The sequence below is a fragment of the Chiloscyllium plagiosum genome, chromosome 4, assembly GCF_004010195.1.
Source record: "Chiloscyllium plagiosum isolate BGI_BamShark_2017 chromosome 4, ASM401019v2, whole genome shotgun sequence".
In the NCBI taxonomy this organism is placed as follows: Eukaryota; Metazoa; Chordata; class Chondrichthyes; order Orectolobiformes; family Hemiscylliidae; genus Chiloscyllium; species Chiloscyllium plagiosum.
In genome coordinates this window covers 98248742-98270189 of record NC_057713.1, presented here as the reverse complement: position 1 = coordinate 98270189, position 21448 = coordinate 98248742, and the positions used below count along the sequence as shown (strand labels likewise).

The following is a 21448-nucleotide window of genomic DNA, read 5'->3' as shown; positions in this document are numbered from 1 at the left end:
AGACCAAGTCTTAAACTATGAAAGTAACCACCCCAACACACACAAACGAAGCTGCATCAGGACACTATTCAAAAGGGCCACAACACACTGCAGTACACCATAACTGCAAAAAGAAGAAGAGGAACACCTATACAAGGTATTCGCCAAAAACGGATACCCGCGCAACTTCATCAACAGATGCCTAAGAGAAAGACCACGGAACGAGGACATACCATAACCCAAAGGACTAGCCACACTACCATACATCAGGAGCATCTCAGAACTGACAGCCAGACAAGCAACATGAATTCGACTGGGACAACACTACTATCATAGGGCAAGCCAGACAGAGAACAGCCAGGGAATTCCTAGAGGCATGGCATTCATCCACAAACTCCATCAACAAACACATCGACCTGGACCCAATATACCAACCACTACAGCGGACAGCTGAAACTGACAACCGGAAGCGGCAGGGACAGACCACTATAAACACCGGAGGAAACATCAAAGAAGCGCTTCGCAGGAGGCTCCCAAGCACTGATGATGTCTCCTAGCCAGGGGACGAAACGTTTGCAACAAAAACTTCCAGCTCGGCGAATAGAACCACAACATTGGTCTAATCACCAGGGAAATCTCCTCTGCTCAAAACCATGGCCTACTTCCACCCAAGAGAGCGGTCCATTATCTTGAGTTAAAATTCCATTTGAAAGATAGCACAACTGACAATCCTACATTCTCTCATTACAACCCTGAAGTGTTAGCCTATATTTTTATCCTTGGTTCTGGAATGGGACTTGAACCCAGAGCCCATGGGCTGATATATTTAAAGAACGTCATTCTTGTATTTAAATTTTGGACAGCTATTTTTATATAATCCAAGAATAATTAAGTAAAATTGCTGTAATGTCATCACTTTGTCATTCCAATACCATTGTTCATAATGGTCGGTTACCAACAATCAACCAAAGACCAAAAAGACATTTCAGACATATTGCTCCCATAAACTAGTATTACTACTTTGGTGGCTCAGAACCAGAAACTTGATGTCATGAACAATTGGCCTTATCAAATGCTGATGAAAATGTCAATTTTTCTCCCCGGACGTCTCTGAATTCATGGTTGAAAAATGTGGTGCTGGAAAAACACAGCAGGCCAGGCAGCATCCGAGGAGCAGGAGAATAGATTTTTTGGGCATAAGCCCTTCTTCAGGAATGGCTTATGCCCGAAACGTCTATTCTCCTGCACCTCGGATGCTGCCTGGCCTGCTGTGTTTTTCCAGCACCACGTTTTTCAACATGGTCTCCAGCATCTGCAGTCCTCACTTTCTCCTAGTCTCTGAATTCATTTAAAGCACAGCTCTCCAAATTATTGTATGCAGCTACTCCCAGCTGTGTCCATAACCTGCATGAGCACAGCAGTTCAGATTGACAAAAGTAAAACTGAAACTATAGATTTCCATGCAGGATAGGTAAATAGCAAGTATGATGCTAGTTCCTACAAGGGCATGTTAAGTTCTTGCTCTTGAGATTCTTACACACTTGATGCAACTGCAATATGCCAACTTCTGTGTACAGCCAAAATTTATTAAGCGAGTACAAGCTTTTGGAGAAACCCTTAACACTCTTCACAATGCTTGTGGAGCTGTGTCAAGATACTTCTCTGAACGAGGAAACAGTCCTTCCTTTAATACAGAATTTTACATCACCATCAGTAATGGCCACAAGACAACCCCTAACCACTCCTCCATAGTCACATGCCACTCAAGACACAATGGAGTGAAGTGATTATTTCCAGAAACAAAGTGATGTAGATCATTCTTTAATGGCAAGATCTAGTGTGAATCATTTTTTTAACTGCAGGGTGTGGTTAGAATTTTAACTGCAATGCTCTTATTGATTCTGAATAGCAGGAGATTATAATGTAAATTTACTCTGAATAGCAGGAGATGATGATATAAATATTTTATATTCTACCTGCAAGACAAATGTACCCCTACGACATCCAGCAGAGCAAATTAAACCCTTTACATCTCAGGCAATCTGTTGCTTTACTGCAGATTTTGAATATTGTAGTTTGTAAGCAGATGGGGGTGGAATACTTTATATGAGCTAACCTCTGTGTTATAGGTATATTTTTAAATACTAGACTTGAACTCATCGCAATACATGAATACAAACTTACGTGGAAGAATATTTCCACTGTGGGAAATTCCAGTACTCTGTCTTAATTAATTTTTTTTAGATTTTGGGCTTCAGAATCATCTTGTTTATTTTGACAGGTGCTCTCAGGGTCATCTTCCGCACTATGTGTGCATGGTTTACCTGGCTCAAGGGGTTTGATGTGCTTTGTGTGCCCTCTATTGATTTCTATCGTGGATTGGGACTAAAGGCTGGGCAGTATTCTCCCAACCCTCCCCCCCACCCAAGAAGACATCTGATGATACTTGATACTTTGTAAAGAACAGTACACTTCCAGTTTAAGTTGTTATAAAAAACATTTTCAGGCTTGTATTTCCATATAAAATAGACAAAGCCTTTACAATGACTATTAAATCTGCTTCCAGTCCCCATTCAAGTGGTGCTTTTCACACCATGGCATAAATAACATTGATATTCATCACACCTCCTCTAGTGCTTTATTTATGTCCTTAGATTACTGACTCTCTTGTGAATCCAAACCTCTCACTATTTTGTATACCTAATTTAAATATACCTTCAAATTTCTTTGCTCTAAGGAAAGCAATCCTAGCTTCTCCAGTCTCTTCACAGAACTGAAGTTCCTCATCTATAACATCGTTTTAGTAAATCACAGTTCCACTTTGTTCAAGGCCTTGATGTCCTCCCTAAATCCTGGTGCACAGAATTGCAAATAATTCTCCAGTTGAGAGAGCTGCAGGTTTATTATGGTTTATCGCAATTTGTTTTCAATCTAATGTTAAGATCATGCTTGGTATTACTTTTTGTGAGCTAATTAAGCCGGATAACTTCATCTGTAAATATTTTTAACTTCAGTTACATGCCAAAACTGATTCTCAAGATTGTTTGTGGTAGCAATGAAATGTCACCAATGCTAAATTATTGCCTTTGAGCTGTTGGTCTTAAACTCAAATCACACTTGAAGCATTGAATTTTGTAGTGTTTTTTATTTTTGATTGACAGGCAAAGGGTTATTGGATCTAATTCTACTGGTCTCCGATCATGGTGTTCCTAGGCTGAAAGACTGGCTTCCTGTTGTGGGTGCACTTAAGCATCTAAGAGAGTGGCATTCAGCAGAAATTATCATTGCGGTAAAGAATAGCAAGTGGTAAGAATTACAAAACTTGCACAGGTTCACTGTGTTAATATTGAACTAGTGTGCTTTGTAAATAATCATAAACTATATTTTCTGTTTAAGTCATTGATTGCAAATAAAACTATTCTAGTTTACAAAGCTGGGATTTAAAATTTGGTCAAACGATTTTTATATTTTTAGCAAGGGAGCACTTGGCATTTTATGATTACCATAAAATATTCCTTTTTTTCAAACCAAATTGTACCAAATCTGACTAAATTTTGTAACCAATACCATGGTTTTTACATCCATATTTAATTACTAGTCTTGGATGGAATTTTGGATGAAGAGTAAAATCTGATCCTATAAATCTACAAACACTTCATTTAAATATTTTTTAGTGATTTGAGAAATGGTGTTTGGTAATATGAAGAAGTGTTAAACTGTTACTAAGTTTAAAAACCAGCAACCAAATTATGGGTTTTGTCTGACTTTCTGACCACATATGGAGGAGTTGAACAGCTTGGTACTCTGATCACTTGAAAGCAGGAAACTATGCGGTGACCTAAACAGGTGATTGGGTAGAATTAATTACCCCTCTCAACAATCTGGGTGCTGGTGAGACTACTGTGTGCAGTTTTGTTCCCCTTATTTAAGGGAAGATATTATTTCATTGGAAGCAGTTAGGTGAAGCTTGACGAAGATTATCCCTGGTATGGAGGGATTATCTTATGAGCAAAGGATAAACAGATTGCGACTGTACTCCATGATCTCCTGAAACACAGGATCTTTTAAGGGGTTTGGCAGAGTAAAGGCTGAGAGAATGTTTCTCCTTTTTTGGGAGAGTAAGACCAAAATGAGGAGGAATTTCTTCTCTTATAGTCATAATCATAGAGACGTACAGCATGGAAACAGACCTTTTGGTCCAACCCGTCCATGCCGACCAGATATCCCAACACAATCTAGTCCCACCTGGCAGCACTTGGCCCATATCCCTCCAAACCCTTCCTATTCATATGTCCATCCAGATACCTTTTATGTGTTGCAATTGTACTAGCCTCCACCACTTCCTCTGGCAGTTCATTCCATTTAAGTACCACCCTCTCTATGTAGAAAACGTGCTGCTTAGATCTCTTTTTATATCTTTCCCCTCTCACCCTAAACCTATGCCTTCTAGTTCTGGACTCCCCCACCCCAGGGAAAAGACTTTGTCTATTTATTCTGTCCATGCCCCTCATGATTTTATAAACCTCTATAAGGTCACCCCTCAGCCTCCAATGTTCCAGGGAATACAACCCTAGCCTATTCAACCTATCCCAATAACTCAAATTCTCCAACCCTGGCAACATCCTTGTAAATCTTTTCTGAACCTTTTCACAACATCTTTCCAACAGGAAGGAGACCGGCGAGCTGTCATGAGACACATGACGGCTGGAAAAACTGGAGTAGTAAATGGATTCCAGAAATTTTCAAACTTGAAGGAAGAGAGCTTACTTTTTGGAGGATTGAGAGTCTTTAGAATTCTTTGCTGCAGAAAGCTGTTAGGGGAGTCCTTGGGAAAAGTTAAGGCTGATAGATTCTTGATCAGTAAGGGAATCAAGGATTATGGGGAAAGGACAGGAAAGTGGATGTAAGAAATGTTGGATTAGCCATGATCCTATTGAATGACGCAGCAGGCTTAAGGGGCCAAATGGCCGATCCCTGTTCCTATTTCCTACGGTCTTTGCAATTGCTTGCTGTTTGGATACCCTAAGCTCAATTGAGGTTCTTCCCTGTCTCAGCAATGCCCACCCATATACTGTTCTTCTGATTGTGATTGTCCTTTCACTGTGTCCCCAATTACCCCCCCCCCCCCAAAAAAAACCCACCAATTTATGATTCTCAAAGGAGGCTGCAGTTTCAGCAGTGGCCGCAAGTCTTTTGATTGGCCTGCAACTCATGGAGGTGGTACTTTCTCCCAGAAGTCTTGATCAGACCTAATTAATGACCTGATCACAATAAACTTGTCTTACACCTTCTGGATAATGCTGAGATGTGCTCCAAACCTTTATGCGGGAAAAGGGCCACAAGCTCTGCATGACATAAACTTTTTGAAAGGCTTTAATAGAGTAAGACTTAGTTTCAACTTGTGGGAAAGAGCAGCATTAGAGGACATGAATATAAGGTAGTCACCAAGAATTCAAATGAGGAATTTTGACAAAACATCCTTATCCAAAATGTGGTGAGAATGTGGATCTTCCTAACACTAGGAGAAATTGAAGTAAAAGCACAGATATGAGACAAACACGTGATGGAGAAAGAGAATTTTACTGTTAGGAATGAGATGAGGAATAATGGTAAAGACTTGAGTGAGATATAGAACTGCCTTGGACTGTAGGGCTGAATAACTTGTTTCAATATTTTATATGATTAATTGATACAACTTGAATTGTTACCAGCAAGTAGTCAATTCAAGCTACAATTTATTATTACCAGGTCCAGACATCTAATGTCATTTGTCTGATTGTAGTTGGCAGAAAATTTCTGAGAACCTTGGAGCAACTGTGGTAAATCCAGAAAATTTTGAGAACATGATTGATCCATTGCTAATTTGGAGAGGGGACATTCACATCAAAGAGCGAAAGGTACAACTGTTGTTTCACTGTTTTTACACACTGTGGATAGTAACCTGTTTGGGGTTCTTTATTATTGTGAGCTAGCAAAATGCATTAAACTTGTGACCAATGATTTGCATTTCAAAAAATAACTCTGAAAAGACTTTTTAATCTTGTTCACTGTCTTTAACTTGGTTTAAACTGAAATTTACAAATCTGTTGCACTGACAGGAAAATGTTCTGGGTCCCATAACATGCACAAGTGTCGTTTCCAATTGGTTGATCTAAGGATAGTGAGATTAAGAATAAATTGTCAGTTTAAATGTTAGTGATAAATGTGGAAAAATAAATTTACCATGGGGAAAATGGGAATAAAGATAGAATGCCTGACTCTTAAACTGAAAACATTGTGTGGTAATTTTAAAATAGCTACATTTCAGTCTCTTGTACAGTTGTTACAAATTTTATTCAATGTGCTTTGAGACACATTGAAAATGCTAATAGAATGTTGCTTTTTTGTGTGTCTAGTTGTTTAAATACAAAATTTGAGTTAAGGGGGGAAATGGTGGCAACGTCATTGGACAAGTAATCCCGAGCCCTGGACTTATGCTTTGGGACATGGGTTCAGATCTCACCATGGCAACCACTGGTATCTAAATTGAATTAAGATGTATAACTGAAAGTGTCTCGATGATGGACATTTTAGATTGTCATTTGAAATGACCAACTGGTTCATTCGCAGAATTGAATATTGTTATACAACAGTTAGAACTTAGTTTTATATTTTTAAGTATATTTGTTAACATTTGTGTTGTAATGTAACCACAAAGCTTGGTGGATAAACTCAACTGAGTGTTAGCTCGAGTTTGAATGAGTCATCACAATTTAAGCGATGTGAAGGACTAATTTAGACTTTTAGAGATCCTTTGTTTAAGTTTTTAGAATGTGCATAAACCTTTTAACTAGTAAAGGTTGTAAATCAGTCTTTCCAAATAGCAGTGAAATAGGACAAGGTGTGGGAATGATGAGCCAAAGGACGACTTCATGTGCTGTTGTACCTTGATCTGAATGGTCGCTGATGAAGAAACAGCAAGGGAACATTTATCTGGAGCCCCCTTCAGTGATATAATAAAGATCTAAACAAGATTGAAGCTACAAGGGTGGAAGGTTGGTTATTAATCAGTTGGACAGAGAAGGGGCTTCATCTGAAATAGAAGAGAACCAAGCTAGGAATAAAGACTAAAATAAACAATGTTGGACACTGACGCACATCATCATCAAAGAACCCAGTTAGCTGGAAGTTTAGGACAAGTGTACCATTGTGAATGCAATTTCCCCTTGTGATTTTGTGCTTTATTTTGGAAAGTATAAAGTCAGTGAAACTTGTAAAAAAAAACACTTCTCCCCATGAATGTTTGTGGCTATTCTGTAAGTCTCTTTTAGATCTGCTATCCCAACTTGATCAATAATTGCAATTAATTTATGGGACATGGGTGCTGCTGACTGGCCAGCATTTATTGCCTATCTCTAGTTGCACTTGAGAAGGTGGTGGGAAGCTGCTTTGTTGACCCATGACAGTCCATGTGCTGTAGGTTCACCCATATGTTGTTAGGGAGGGAATTCCTGGATTTTGACCGAGCAACAGTGAAGGAATAGCAATTTATTTCCGATTCAAAATAGTGAGTGGCTTGGAAGAGAACTTGTAGATGGTAGTGTTCCAAAGTAAATATCTATTACCCTTGTTTTTCTAGGTGGAAGTGGTCATGTATTTGGAACAAGGCTATCAAGGGGCAGTAGGTAGATTCTCTCGTCAGAAATGGTCACTGGCAGCTGTATGGCGCTAATGCTATTTGCCGCCTGTCGGCCAAGGTCTGAATATTGCCCAGGTTTTGCTTCATTTGGGCAGACTGCTTCAGCATTTGAGGATTCGAAAGTGGTGCTGAAGATTGTGCAATCATCAGCACACATTCCCACTTTTGACATTATGATGGGAGGAAGATCAGTGAAGCTGCTGAAGATAGTTCAGCCTAGAATTGTATCCTGAGGAACTCCTGCAGAGACGTTCTGAAGCTGAGATGACTGACTCCCAACAACCCCATAACTATCTTTTTGTGTGTCAGGTATGACTCCAATCAGTAGAAACTTTTCCCCATGATTCCCATTGATTTGTTTTGTTAGGGCTCCTTGACACCACACTCAGTCAAATGTGACTTTGATGTCAAGGGCTGACACTTTCATTTCACCTGAGAAATCAACTGTTTTGTCCATGTTTGACCCAAGGCTGTAATGAGACCAGGAACTGAGTGACCCTGGAGGAACTCTCACTGGGCATCACTGAGCAGGTTATTGTTGAGCAGGTGCTGTTTGATAGCACTGTTGATGGCGCCTTCCATCACTTTAAGTGAGAGTAGACTGATAGGTGGTGGATTTGACCTGCTTTTTGTGTACTGGGCAATTTTCTAAATTGCCAGGTGTATGCCAGTGTTGTGGCTATAATGTAACAGCTTAGCCAGGGATGTGGAAAGTTCTGGAGCTCAAGTCTTCAGTACTATTTCCATAATTTTACAATTAAAGCAAACACCAGATCTTATACACTAATGTCCTTTAGAGGAGGAAATCTGCCACACTTGCCTACGTTGACTCACATGTGACTCCAGACCTACAGCAATTTCCCTCTGATATGGCAGACCTGGTCACTAAGTTCAAAGATAATTTGGGATGGGCAACAAAGGTTATATTCACCTCCCATGAAAACAATTGTAAACAATTTTATTCAGATCGTGCCTGGAGTCTAGAATTCAGTTTTGGGATTGCGGCCTTCCTTATTTATACTGAAAGAAGTCAGAAACAGCAGACGGAAAACATGCAGAATGTGGTGATCCTGTTTTTCAGGACAAGTATTTACTTGAACTTGATATAGTTTCTTGCTCACTCCGCCCAATTTGTTGTGTTATCTTATGCAAACACTGAAATATTTAGCAGTTAAAGATTTATGAAATCAATCTTAACAAATTTAGCAATGTCTAAAATTTTAAATGGTAGACCAAATTTTTTACGTACCTGCGTACTTTTATTGCTTTCTGAACACTAAATTTAGTTTACAAATTATCGGCAGGCAGCTGGGTATGAAAGCAAAGAATGAAAAACTTGCACTATACAACAAAGGTATTTCTACTTTTTCATCGTAGTTTGCTTCTGAGGTCATGTTTCCAGGATTCTGCTTGAAAGCTGGCACTCAAAACATTTTCAATTATTTAAAAAGTTCCAATACATCATTTGAAGATGCATCCATGACATCGAGAACAACAGATGCAAAAGGAGAGGTGAGCATTGGTTTTGTTTGTTTTGACAATAAACTTGTAGTGGGCATGAGAAAATAGGAATTCAAGATTCTTCTTACTGTGTTTTGATGATTAGGCTTTAGTGTAGACTATGTGACTTGATCCAATAATAACAACTTTTAATATGTTCTCTGAGGTGTTTGTGCATTTGATTACATTATCAGAACTAATGCAATCAAAAACTTTGAAATTTGTGTCAGCTACATATGTTGAATTTTATCTAAGTCCTTCTCATCTTGGCGAGGATGAGCATCGCAGATGTAAAACTTATTTTATAAACAGAATTTTATAAGTTTACTTAACAAAATGCATTATGTTTACTTGTAAGCATTCCATTTAGTGAAAACATCCTGATGTTTATATCTCCACATTAAAACTGCCTAGTTAATAATTCTATTTCCTTTTACCTTTTAGACTTTTTATTATTATAAGCCAGTGTTGGAGTTTGTGCAGTTGGTGGCGCTATCAGACCTTCCCTCCTACTTCCGATCTGGAATTGAGTTTGAGTTGTATCCTTGGTTTCAGTTATGATTTCATTAGCATTTTGTGGGTTTTTTCTGACAACTTTTGTAACTTGCATCAGTTTCAGCATTAGGATTACATTTGAATGAGAATTTACCTGCTAGCATAATCTTAATTGAAAGGAAGTACATTGAAGTTGGAACAGGAGTTTACATGTCTATTAGATCCCTGAGTGACCTGTAGCTGAATTGCATTTGCTTTTCTTTGGTCCATGTTCCATGCCCTCAAATAAAGCCAAAATCTATTCAACATTAGTCCTGAAATTGACATTCCTTTTTGTCCACAATCTTCTCGGGGAGAAATAATGGATTCTAACTAGTTTGTATTTCATAACTGATTCCTTAAGGCTAATTTTTCTGGTGAGTGGTAATCCCACCAAGTTTGCCATTCTGGCTCTTTTTTTATGTGAAAAGGGAACTCCACATGTCTGGGAGGAGATTCCATCAGAAACGTGGAGGTGTTTCTATTCTGACAGATCTTTTGTAGCATTGAACTGTCTGAGGAAGGCAAATCATGCCTCTTTTACCCAGCAGTGAGGTGTTGTAATGTGAAATTTAAATATTTAGACCGACATATTGACAGCTGATGTTAAAGGGCAAGTCCAAGAGGCAAGTATGATGTAGGATGCTGGGAACATTGAATACCACTTGGATGGGGGGATAGACAGCAAGGTAAGTAGCATTCCAAGAGTACAGGATGCTGGCTAATGGTAGGGAGCAAGGGGGTGGGGAAGTGTTTAGGGTAGGTAAGGGTGGAATTGAGAAATGGGTCTGGCAGGGGGATGGGAAGGGTGAGGGGTAAGTTAGTTAGAGTTTGGTTCAGTGGGCTTGGGGAATTGGTGGTCAAGGTTGGTAGCTGGGCCATCAGACTGAATATGACGAGGGCCAATGAGTGGCGTTGGGGCCAATGTTGGTGGCATAGGATGGGTCAGGAGTCTAGTCCAAAGGCAGCAGGGTCGGGGATTGGGTTTGGTGCCGACAATGCAACGGGTTTGATGGTTGGGTCAGGTTTGTGGGGGAGCTCAGTGTGTCAAGTCAGTGTAGAGGTGGGAGGAGGTGTTTTGCAGGGCAGTGTCATTTCTGCAGTGGGGGTGATTGTGTCTCAGACTGTACGTATGTTATTGAGTCCTAAGGTGCAGGGTGCACAAACGTGTTGTCATTCAGCATCCGAGATTATAACGGATCTGGGGATTGTGTAAGTATCAGTAAGGCATTCGACAAGGTTCCCCATAGGAGACTAGTTAGCAAGGTTAGATCTCACGGAATATAGGGAGAAGTAGCCATTTGGATACTGGCTCAAAACTAGAGGACAGAGGGTGGTGGTGGAGAGTTGTTTTTCAGACTGGAGGCCTGTGATCAGTGGAGTGCCTCTACTGGGTCCTCTACTTTTCATTTACATAAATGATTTGGATGCGAACATAAGAGGTACAGTTACTAAGTTTGCAGATCACACCAAAATTCGAGGTGTAGTGGACAGCGAAGAGGGTTACCTCAGATTACAACAGGATCTTGACTAGATGGGCCAATGGGCTGGGAAGTGGCAGATGGAGTTTAATTCAGATAAATGTGAGGTGCTGCATTTTGGGAAAGCAAATGTTAGCAGGACTTATACACTTAATGGTAAGGTCCTAGGGAGTGTTGCTGAACAAAGAAACCTTGGAGTGCAGGTTCATAGCTCCTTGAAAGTGGAGTTGCAGGTATATAGAATAGTGAAGGCGGCGTTTGGTATGCTTTCCTTTATTGGTCAACATATCGAGTACAGCAGTTGGGAGGTCATGTTGCGGCTGTACAGGACATTGGTTAGGCCACTGTTGGAACATTGTGTGCATTTCTGGTCTCCTTCCTATTGGAAAGATGTTGTGAAACTTGAAAGGGTTCAGAAAAGATTTACAAGGATATTGCCAGGGTTGGAGGATTTGAGCTATAGGGAGAGGTTGAACAGGCTGGGGGTGTTTTCCCTGGAGCGTTGGATGTTGAGGGGTGACCTTCTAGAGGTTTACAAAGTTGAGGGGCATGGATAGGATAAATAGGCAAAGTCTTTTCCCTGGGGTGGAGGAGTCCAGAACTAGAGGGCATAGGTTTATGGTGAGAAGGGAAAGGTATAAAAGAGACCGTTGGGGCAACTTTTTCACACACAGGGTGGTACGTGTATGGAATGAGCTGCCAGAGGATGTGGTGGAGGCTGATACAATTACAACATTTGAAAGGCGTTTGGATGGGTATATGAATAGGAAGGGTTTGCAGGGATATGGGCCAGATGCTGGCAGGTGGGACTAGATAGAGTTGGGATATGGACGGGTTGGACCGAAGGGTCTGTTTCCATGATGTACATCTCTATGACTCTATTTAATTGTCTAACATTTTCTTATGAACTAACATAATTTCATTGGGACATTCAAAGATTCTCATTTCTGTGGAGACCTTCAGGGAGATCGATAGAGGAAATGCCCAGTGGAAAATTTCACTTTCGAGGCAATCCCTTTGGCATGTACTACAGTAGAATTTCCATAGGCTCCCCATGCCCAACTCTAATCTGGACTCCAAAAAAAACTTTCTGGTCATCAGAAAGTCTGTCCCTTATTTCACTCCTAAAGCTCCTTGTTCTAATTTTGTACTCTTGGATATTCTCATCAGAAGCAGTAGTTTATTTGTATCCTTCATATTGAATTCTTTGTTACTTTCAATGACCTTGATTAGATCCTCAATCTCCCAAATGTAGAGGAATGCAAGACACATTTTAGCCACCTGTCTCCATAACCTAATTGTCCAAACTCTGGTATAATTCAGGAAATCTGCACTGTGCTCTCTCCAAGGCCAATGCTGTCTACATTTGGAAGCTGGCTAATAGTATTTTACATGATGAATTAGTTCTTAAATTTTCTAATTACATAATCCCAAATGTATATTTTCTACAAATGAATTGTTCCAGTTAATTTTGTTTTATTATATGTGGAACAAAGCTTTTCACTGCCTCGGTACACGTGACAATAAATTCAATTCAATTCAATATTTTATTGTTGCTTGGAGCAGAAGAGACTGTTTTGCATTGCATTTCCCTTAGTTTTTGAGTTGTAAGTGGATTTCTTCATTCTACAAATTACAAGCATAGAAAAATAAACCATTCAACATAAACGTTTACACTTAGAGACCATGCTCTGTAATCAAATCTGTTTTTTTGTCAACACTCTTTCTTGAGCTTGGTAAATGAACAGCTTTAATCTTTTTCTCACCATTTCCTCATGTTTTAATCAATGCAACCTTGTTCAGCTGCTATAATGAGACCAAGCAGTGATTCAGACCAAAGGAAATTGAGTTTACAGTGTGCAAATAATCTACTTCAGGTTTCTGTTTTGTTTTACTCTCCTCTCTAATAAGTGGTATTTTGAAACCTATTTTGTATTCCGTTTTGCCTTAGAAAGTCTAAGACCTCATTCTTTCACTTAGAGTCATAGAGAAGTACATCAGAGAAACAGACCCTTCGGTCCAACTCGTTCATGCTGACCAGATATCCTAATCTAATCTATTCCCATTTCCTAGCACTTGGCCCATATCCCTATAAATCCTTCCTATCTGTATACCCATCCAGATGCCTTTTAAATGCTGTAATTGTACCAACCTTCACTGCTTCCTCTGGCAGCTCATTCCATACGTGTACCACCCTCTGTATGAAAACATTGCCTCTTAGGTCCCTTTCAAATCTTTCCCCTCTCACCCTAAAGCTATGCTGTCTAGTGTTGGACTCCCCCACCCCAGGGAAAAGACCTTATCTATTTCCCCTATCCATGTCCCTCATAATTTTATAAACCTCTATAAGGTCACCCCTCAGCCTCTGACCCTCCAGGGAAAACAAGCCCGGTCTATTCAGCCTCTTCCTGTCGCTCAAATCCTCCAACCCTGACAAGATCCTTGTAAATCTTTTCTGAACCCTTTCAAGTTTCACAATGTCCTTCTGACATGAGGCAGACCAGAATTGCACACTTAGTAAATAAATAGGGTGTTTTTTAACTCCTAATATTAATTCATTCGCTGAATGATTTGATAGAATCATATTAAAAAGAGTTTTATGACAAAGATGGGGGCCATTTGTTCCATCATGTCTGTGCTAGTTGATGAACATGCGTGCTGAATCCTAACCCCCTGCAATTGGTACTGTCCCATGCAGGCCACTGCTCCTCAGGGAGGCATGCAAATGCTTTTAAATGTGGTGAAATCTCTAATATTTATTACACACTGAATCCATAGCTAATAGTTTATAAATGCTTCAATCCAAGAATTATAACTGCCAAATGTTAACAATGCAAAGTTTATTCTGTTTCTTCTAATTGAGAGTTTAATCTGGATGTACCTCTTTTGGTCATACAACTAATTTAATAGCAGAGCCTCAAAGAAAAAGGATACCTGAATGTTTCACAGAAGTTTTTACAGGAGACTTGCAGAGCGCCAGAATGTTTAGCCATTCCCATGAGTGGAATGTAGATTCATAAAACATAGAAAAGTAAACTCATATATGCTAATTTTCAAATAACCATTTGAAATGCAACAAAGCCTGATTAACTTTAAAATTGGGTTAGGATGTGAGTGAATTTTCAGGTTGTATAATTTGTGTAAAGATAGTGCTTTCATTTTTTAATCTGCTTTTGCTTTTCTGGAAATAATTATTCGGGAGAGAGACTTCATGTTTTCTTGTATGTATGAGGTCTCTAAAATTCATGCTAGCTTGCATTTAATGTATTGAGTACCTTTATTAAATTGCACAGCTCTTTATCAAGAACTAAAGCTCAAGGCAAATCTAAACAACTACTGAACCAACTTTCTTCTCTACAAGGAAAGGTATGTTCTGCTTTCTATTCAAAGTTAAACTTTGAAACAAAAGTTTGGAAAACCCTTTTCAGTCTAAAATAATGGAGCAGGTGACATTTCTGCCATTTTCTGCTGTTCCATCTGTTTTGGAAAACTGACTAGAAGGAATAGATAACCATCTCCATGTGTGAAACAAAATCAAAATATTTACACCTCCCAGCTTCAATGACTGTTTGACTGGTCAATGTCCCTCTGCCCTCAAAGATTTCAATGATAGCATTTTTAAATGCAGACATAATTGTGATCAAGGTATACACCTGGCTACTGGATCATCTTTCACTCATCTTACCCAAACTTTCTAATAAAAGGTAATCAATTCCTGCATGACAGCATCACAACTTTGTTTTCACTCCACAGCACAGTGGGTGGTTAGGGCTCACTCCCTAAAGGGAGCCTTGACACAGTTTGAAGTAAAACACAGACAAGGCTAAGGACCAACAGCTGGAGAGCTTTTCCAATCAGCACCCACTTGGCCTTCTCAGTACATTTTCTACGTTTCATAACAATGGGCTCGGTCACATTTTATTTATGAAGTCATAGGTGAGAGAGAATGAAGCTTCTTGATCACTCTCCAGTGGGTTTCATTCCAGACTACTTCCAACAATCAATGGAACTGGATTGGTGAGGACAGAACGGATAGGCCAGGGCTGGCCAGGACTTTAGAAAAACACTTTTGCAATTCAAACGTTTCTCCACACCATTGGATTTTTCCATTGACCATGGTTCTGGAAGGCGTAGTGAAAGTGACTTCATTCCTGACTCCATTGAATTGATATTCTCTAGAATTTCTAATGACTTTGGAAGGTTCGGGGGTGATCTGATTGAAGTCTTCAAGATAAACAGAAAAAGGCAGGATAGATAAAGATAAACTGTCCCCACTGTTGGGGATTCTAAAACTAGGGAATTAGGGCTAGAGCGTCCAGGGAGCAATCTTGGGAATCACTTCCACACAAAAAAAGAATGATTGATGTTTTCAATTCTCTCTCACAAATAGTAGTGGCTGCTGGGTCAGTTCTTAATTTTAAATTGGAGATGATTTTTTTGTGAAGAGCAGGTATTGAGGGGAATGGGCCAAAGGCAGGTAAATGGAGTTAGGCTGCATGACCTTAAAGAATCATGGAACAGCCTCAAGGGGCTGAATGGCCTACTTCTGTTCCTATATTTCAATTGCTTCACTCTGTTCAGCTTGGAGAATCCTTGAGGATTTGACTTGTGTCTGAGGTGCCACGGAACAGGAGAGTGGAGTGCTGGTGGTTAACAGCCCACCTTGGTTTATATCTTATCCGTGTGCCTCTGAAGTCTGTATCCGGAACTGGAAGTCAGTGCTGGGATCCACGTCCTCCAAGATCATTGGTTCAGTCCCTTCACCCCCGCGCATCCCAGTGACCTGAGCACATAACCCAGAGTGAGCCACACTTTTGAGGAGCGCTGTTGTACTGCATTGGGGTAGCGCCCCAGGAAATCAAGCCATGTTGCTGCTCAAATCATCACAGAAGTTAGTTTTTAAAATAAATATGTAAAATCCCCCAACTGTCTGCTTTTTCTGTTAGTCCCAGGTTGGTAGAAAGCACGGATCAGGTTTCTGTACTTAACGAGAAATTGCGATTCGTTGCAGGTCATCCATTTCTAGTTACAGGTTGTTTAAAGCTAAGTTAAGTAAAAACAATTGAGAACTCTAAGCCCTTTATTATACTCGTCCTTACACAAGTCAAAATAACCAGGAGACCAGAAAGCACTTGGGCGGATGGAAAACAATTCCATAGCTATTCTTCACAAGATCTATTGGGTTGGTTTTCACTGCTGTGAGTGTTGTTTTCGGGAGAGGTGGCGTGGGTGGAGGGGGGATGGGACAGCATTTATTGCCTGCCATGAATTGACCTTGTGAAGCAGCTAGAACTATTGTTAATCGTAGAGATGTTTTTTAAAGTGGTTTAGTACCTTGGTATAATTCACAGGCTCGTTTAGGAGGGTAGTTCGGATTCAAGCACATTGCTGGAGACCAGACTGGGAAAGACAACAACTTTACCTAAATAAGGCACCTTTAATGAATCAGTTGGATTTTTAATGGGTAGTTTTCATGGTGACTTTCACCAGCTCTCCCAGATTTATTCAATTAACTGCATTTCACAATTTGCACGCTGGGGTCTTAACATGGGTTTCCCGATAATTGGTCAAGGCCTCTGAATCACCAGTCGTAGACGGTGGCACAGTGGTTAGCACTGCTGCCTCACAGCACCATGTGACTGTCTGTCTGTGTGGAGTTTGCACATTCTCCCCGTGTCTGCGTGGGTTTCCTCCGGGTGCTCCGGTTTCCTCCCAAAGTCCAAAAATGTGCAGGTTAGGTGCATTGGCCACGCTAAATTGCCCGTAGTGTTAGGTGAAGGGGTAAATGTAGGGAAATGGGTCTGGGTGGGTTGTGCTTTGGCAGGTCAGTGTGGACTTGTTACGCCGAAGGGCCTGTTTCCACACTGTAACTAATCTAATTTAATCTACACTTAGTGACCATATTGGGAAGTATTCCTCCCTTGTAAAACAAATGTTAAGTCCTGTCATTTATATAATGTAATTCTTCTGTCATGCTACCCAGAAAAATAGTATTAACTTATTGTTCATACATGTTCAGTCACTATTAGAAATTATTTATTTTATAATTGCAATTCAATGTTTGATAACTACAATTTTCTTCCTTTTCATTATTTAAGGTTGGAGCTCTTTTTAATCTATCTTGTACAGTAAGCAACACTCAGATTCCGCCTGCTAACCAGTACAGTACACGGAAATGGAAAGATTACGTGGCAAGAAAGCCAAAATGCATTAATGGTGAGTTTGTAAAGCTGTCCTTTTACTAGATTAATGTTCGCATATATCTTAGTGAGTTGAGTAAGTCTGTATGAAATCTGAGAATTTTTGCCCCAGTAGTTTGAATTCAGGTACTTTGTATTTATCATTATTGTTGTCAGTTATATACTGAAAAGCAACATTATCCATTTCACTAAGCATAGCTTAATTTATTTGGAAAGTTCTTGTATGTTCCATAATTGAGATGGGTTTTAGCCATTGAATCAGTGTTTTAGATTTTTATTAAGCAAAGGCTATTAAGTTACTTAATAGCTTAAACTGACTGAAAGTGGCTGTATATCAGACTTTTTGCACAACTGGGGATATAGTAGAAAGCTGTTTATCTGTTAGCAGACCTTCAAATATTAACTGACCTCTCAAGGTAACTGTAAATATGGTTTATATTTTGGAACGAATAGCGTATCAGTTTTCTTTTACAAACGTAATGCCTACAGACTTTAATAAAATGGAATTCAGCTTTTTTCCTTTTAAATTTTGCCAACTCCTTTATCACCTACAAACAAAACCGCAATACTTGTCTCAATGCTTAGTCAGAAAATTGATTTCCTGCTTTATATCTTGTATGTTGTTCTGGAAGGGCAGGAAGCTTCAGATGTGTTAATAGAAATTAAATTGCATTTATCTGGTATATAATTTGATTTTAAATCAAAAAGCATAAATAATTTATTATCCTGTGAATTTTTGTCTAACCAGTACAAATGAGCTGTTTTGATTGTTATCTTCAAAACCCATCATGTTCTGAGGAGCCATTGACCTTTTTTGTTATTCTAAATCATATTTTAGCTCTTCATTTCAAGTCAGTGCTCTTAATGAAAATTTTGTTAGCTTGGAATATAATGCTTTTAATAAATGTATTATTCCAGAGAAGAAAATCAAACTTTAGGTGCAGTTTGAATTGACGTGTGCTTCCTGTGAATATTGCTAAATAGAATTTCAACAGTAATACTCTGGCTTTCAGGTTCATTATGGATGTTAGTATAAGAAAATACGGTGCCCTTGTAACTTTAATACCGAGTAACAGCATTAATTACTACTTGATCATTTATGTTACAGTATGTAGTGTAGCATAACCATCTACCATGCGTTATCATTGTGTCTTGACTGAGTCCCTACCATGTGATTCAAATTAGTAATTTGTAAAAGTTTTTATAGCTGTGTAATGATGTGAATGTGTTTTAAATAGGAAGAGTGTTTTTTTCCTGTGATGATATTCTGCTAAATAGTTAATTTAGAACAGTTGAATTATGTTTAATATTGAAATAAAATGTGAAGTACAAAAAGTCAAACGGAAGGATTAGTTTAAGGATTATAGAGGTTCGTTTTATTTGTCTTTTTGTCAAGTAATTCTATCATTTTGATCAGTACTGTTTTAATGTTTCTGAAAGACTGTAGTTGTCCAATCGCTAAGTGTTGCAGCAATGATAATCATAATAGCAACATCAGTTGTAGTGAACCACCAACCAAGATCAGCGACTTTAGTAAAGATCAGTATGGGAGCAGAATGTGCAGTACAGCACTTGCCACAAAGTAATTTAGCAGCACAATTTTGGCTGCAGAAATCACAGAGCGTTTGTGTACTTGCTAAATACACACATGCACGTATACTTTTAATTGCTTAAAGCTTCACTTGCAGAGTAACAACCTGGTGTTAATTAATTTGTTAGAGCTGTTGAGCAATAGTGCTAAAAAAATCTGAACGAATCTAGTGCTTAAAATTTTTAATCTGTTAATCTTGATTGAAATCACATTTAATCAATGTAATTGCTGAATCCATCATTTCAAGTTTGTTTCATTACTGATGCTGTTATCACCTAAAAAAGATGTCCAACATAAAAACCTTGTTTCTGTATGTCTGGAAACTGTAGGTTTTTTGAAGCTGTGTTTCTTGTAGACCTGTGCTAAGTGCCCCATTATGCTTTTGGGTCAGGGATAACTGATTTAAAATAGCAGACATTATACTAAAGAGCAGCATTCAAATAGAAGAACTCTGCTGTGTAGAATTGCGCAAATGTTCAGGCAGGACAGTGTGGAAGGTTTTTAATGCTTCTCTGCCCACTTAAGTAATGTTAGTTGGAGTGTGGAGGTTTGTGGCGCAATGATAGCATCCCCGTTTCTGAACCAGAAGCTCATGGTTCAAGTCCTACTTGAGGACATAATGGCCAAAGAGGTAAATTCATTATGTGGTTGGAGCAGGTTGAATATCAACTTGTAAAGGTTTCTAATATACGTCAGCTGCTGTTGGTAAGAACAGGAGAGATTCCTATTAGCCATGTGTCAGAAAGAAATTGGAACATTTACAATTACTGTCTATACATAAATAGGAAATGTTTGGAGTGCAATGGGCCAGGAGCAGGCAGGTTGGACTAGTTTAGTTTGGGATTATGTTTAGCATGGACTGGTTGGACCGAAGGGTCTGTTTCTGTGCTGTATGACCTTTATATCTCCAGGATACATAGCATGCATGTTTAAGTGTATGTTGCCACAGCAATGTGGATTGCTTGTAAGTTGCTTGGATAGCTGATGTGGTTCAAATTCGTACCAACACTACAAGGTTTAATCCCCATTTCAACTGGGTTGGATTTGTGACCTGCCTCCTTGACCTTGATGGAGGTCATGGCATTGTATGTCAGAGGAGAAAGTGAGGTCTGCAGATGCTGGAGATCAGAGCTGGAAATGTGTTGCTGGAAAAGCGCAGCAGGTCAGGCAGCATCCAGGGAACAGGAGAATCGACGTTTCGGGCATAAGTCCTTCTTTTCCTGAAGGAGGGCTTATGCCCCGAACGTCGATTCTCCTGTTCCCTGGATGCTGCCTGACCTGCTGCGCTTTTCCAGCAACACATTTCCAGCATTGTATGTCAGACCTGACTTTGGGCAGAAAAACTTGAAAAGGATTTGGAGTCTGATGATGTGCAGGCTCCCAAGACAAATGCTGAATATCATATGGGGGGGCCCTGTGAAGTAGAAGAAAGAGTCAGTGACTCAACCCAAAATCTTGCCTGAATCCATAACCAACCTCATTCTGTTACAACTTTTTATCAACTTCAATTCCTGAACTTTGGCAGAGGCAAAAACTTTTTAAGTAAAGCCATTGAATGACTTGAATGGGATGCAGAGGCTGGAAACATGAAAGTCTTGCTGGGCAGCAAGGATAGTCGAGGGAAAGATGAAGTGAATTTATGTGATTTTAAAAAAAAATAACATCTTAAGTAACAGATAACTGAGATTTAATTGCCTCAATCTGCATATTTTTAAGTCAAACTGCATTCTAGATTTCAGGTTGATGCACTGTTAATTTAGCATATGCATTTGTTATTTTGATTGTATTTTGCAATCTTTTCCCCTAATTTGTATATGGATGCTGTACAAATGAAAAATTCACTTCTCTTTACAAGTAGTCAGCATTTCTTGTGAATGGATATTCTAAATGTTTCATCTTTGTCTTAGTTCTAATGGTGATGGCTGGCTTAAAGACTATAAATTGGGAAACTTGCATTAATAAAAACAACCTGTCATTTCTGGCATAAAGCTTGCTGGATCATTCTTCCTCGCTGCAAATCAGAGTTCACAATATTAGCCTTGTGCTTCACCTTTTGTCATATAATACAATTTTACAGTGTTATTAATTAAACTTTCTTTTTTGTAATTTTAAACTTTGTGCTTCAGTCTGTTGATTGTTTCCAGTTCCAGAGATCGAGATGAAAGGAGAGGTTTGCAGTTACTACCTGATGGTTCAAAGCAATTGTCGAGGTGGCTGTAAGGCAATCCTGATTCATTCAGCCAATCAGATTAATGGAGCTGCAGCTATAGCCATAGTGAATGGGATCCTGGAAGAAAGACTTGAAGACAAAGAAGGTGAAGGTGATGCATTAGCCAAATGATTTCCTTTTGAATAATAAATGTGAGAACTCACAATAACGAGACTTGATATTATGTGCTTTAAACATACTGAACATGTCCTCCTCTTTAGCACACCTGCCTCAAAGAGAGGCAGAAAGAGGGAAGAGTAGGCAAAGGCAGAGGAG

General features: G+C 39.3%; 1 protein-coding gene across 2 annotated transcripts in view; it reads left to right on the top strand.

Moving 5' to 3' along the window:
- The window catches only part of LOC122549231 (MDM2 binding protein), a 78152-nt gene that overhangs the window by 16516 nt on the left and 40188 nt on the right, over positions 1–21448 (top strand). Inside the window, exons 6-12 of one of the 2 annotated variants that reach the window (XM_043688681.1) lie at positions 3141–3285; positions 5762–5876; positions 9035–9169; positions 9602–9696; positions 14466–14538; positions 17271–17388; positions 21108–21278. In XM_043688681.1, coding sequence (XP_043544616.1) covers positions 3141–3285; positions 5762–5876; positions 9035–9169; positions 9602–9696; positions 14466–14538; positions 17271–17388; positions 21108–21278 — 852 coding nt within the window. Of the gene's footprint in view, positions 1–3140; positions 3286–5761; positions 5877–9034; positions 9170–9601; positions 9697–14465; positions 14539–17270; positions 17389–21107; positions 21285–21448 lie in introns of both variants that reach the window. The other variant, XM_043688680.1, reaches the window with a different exon arrangement.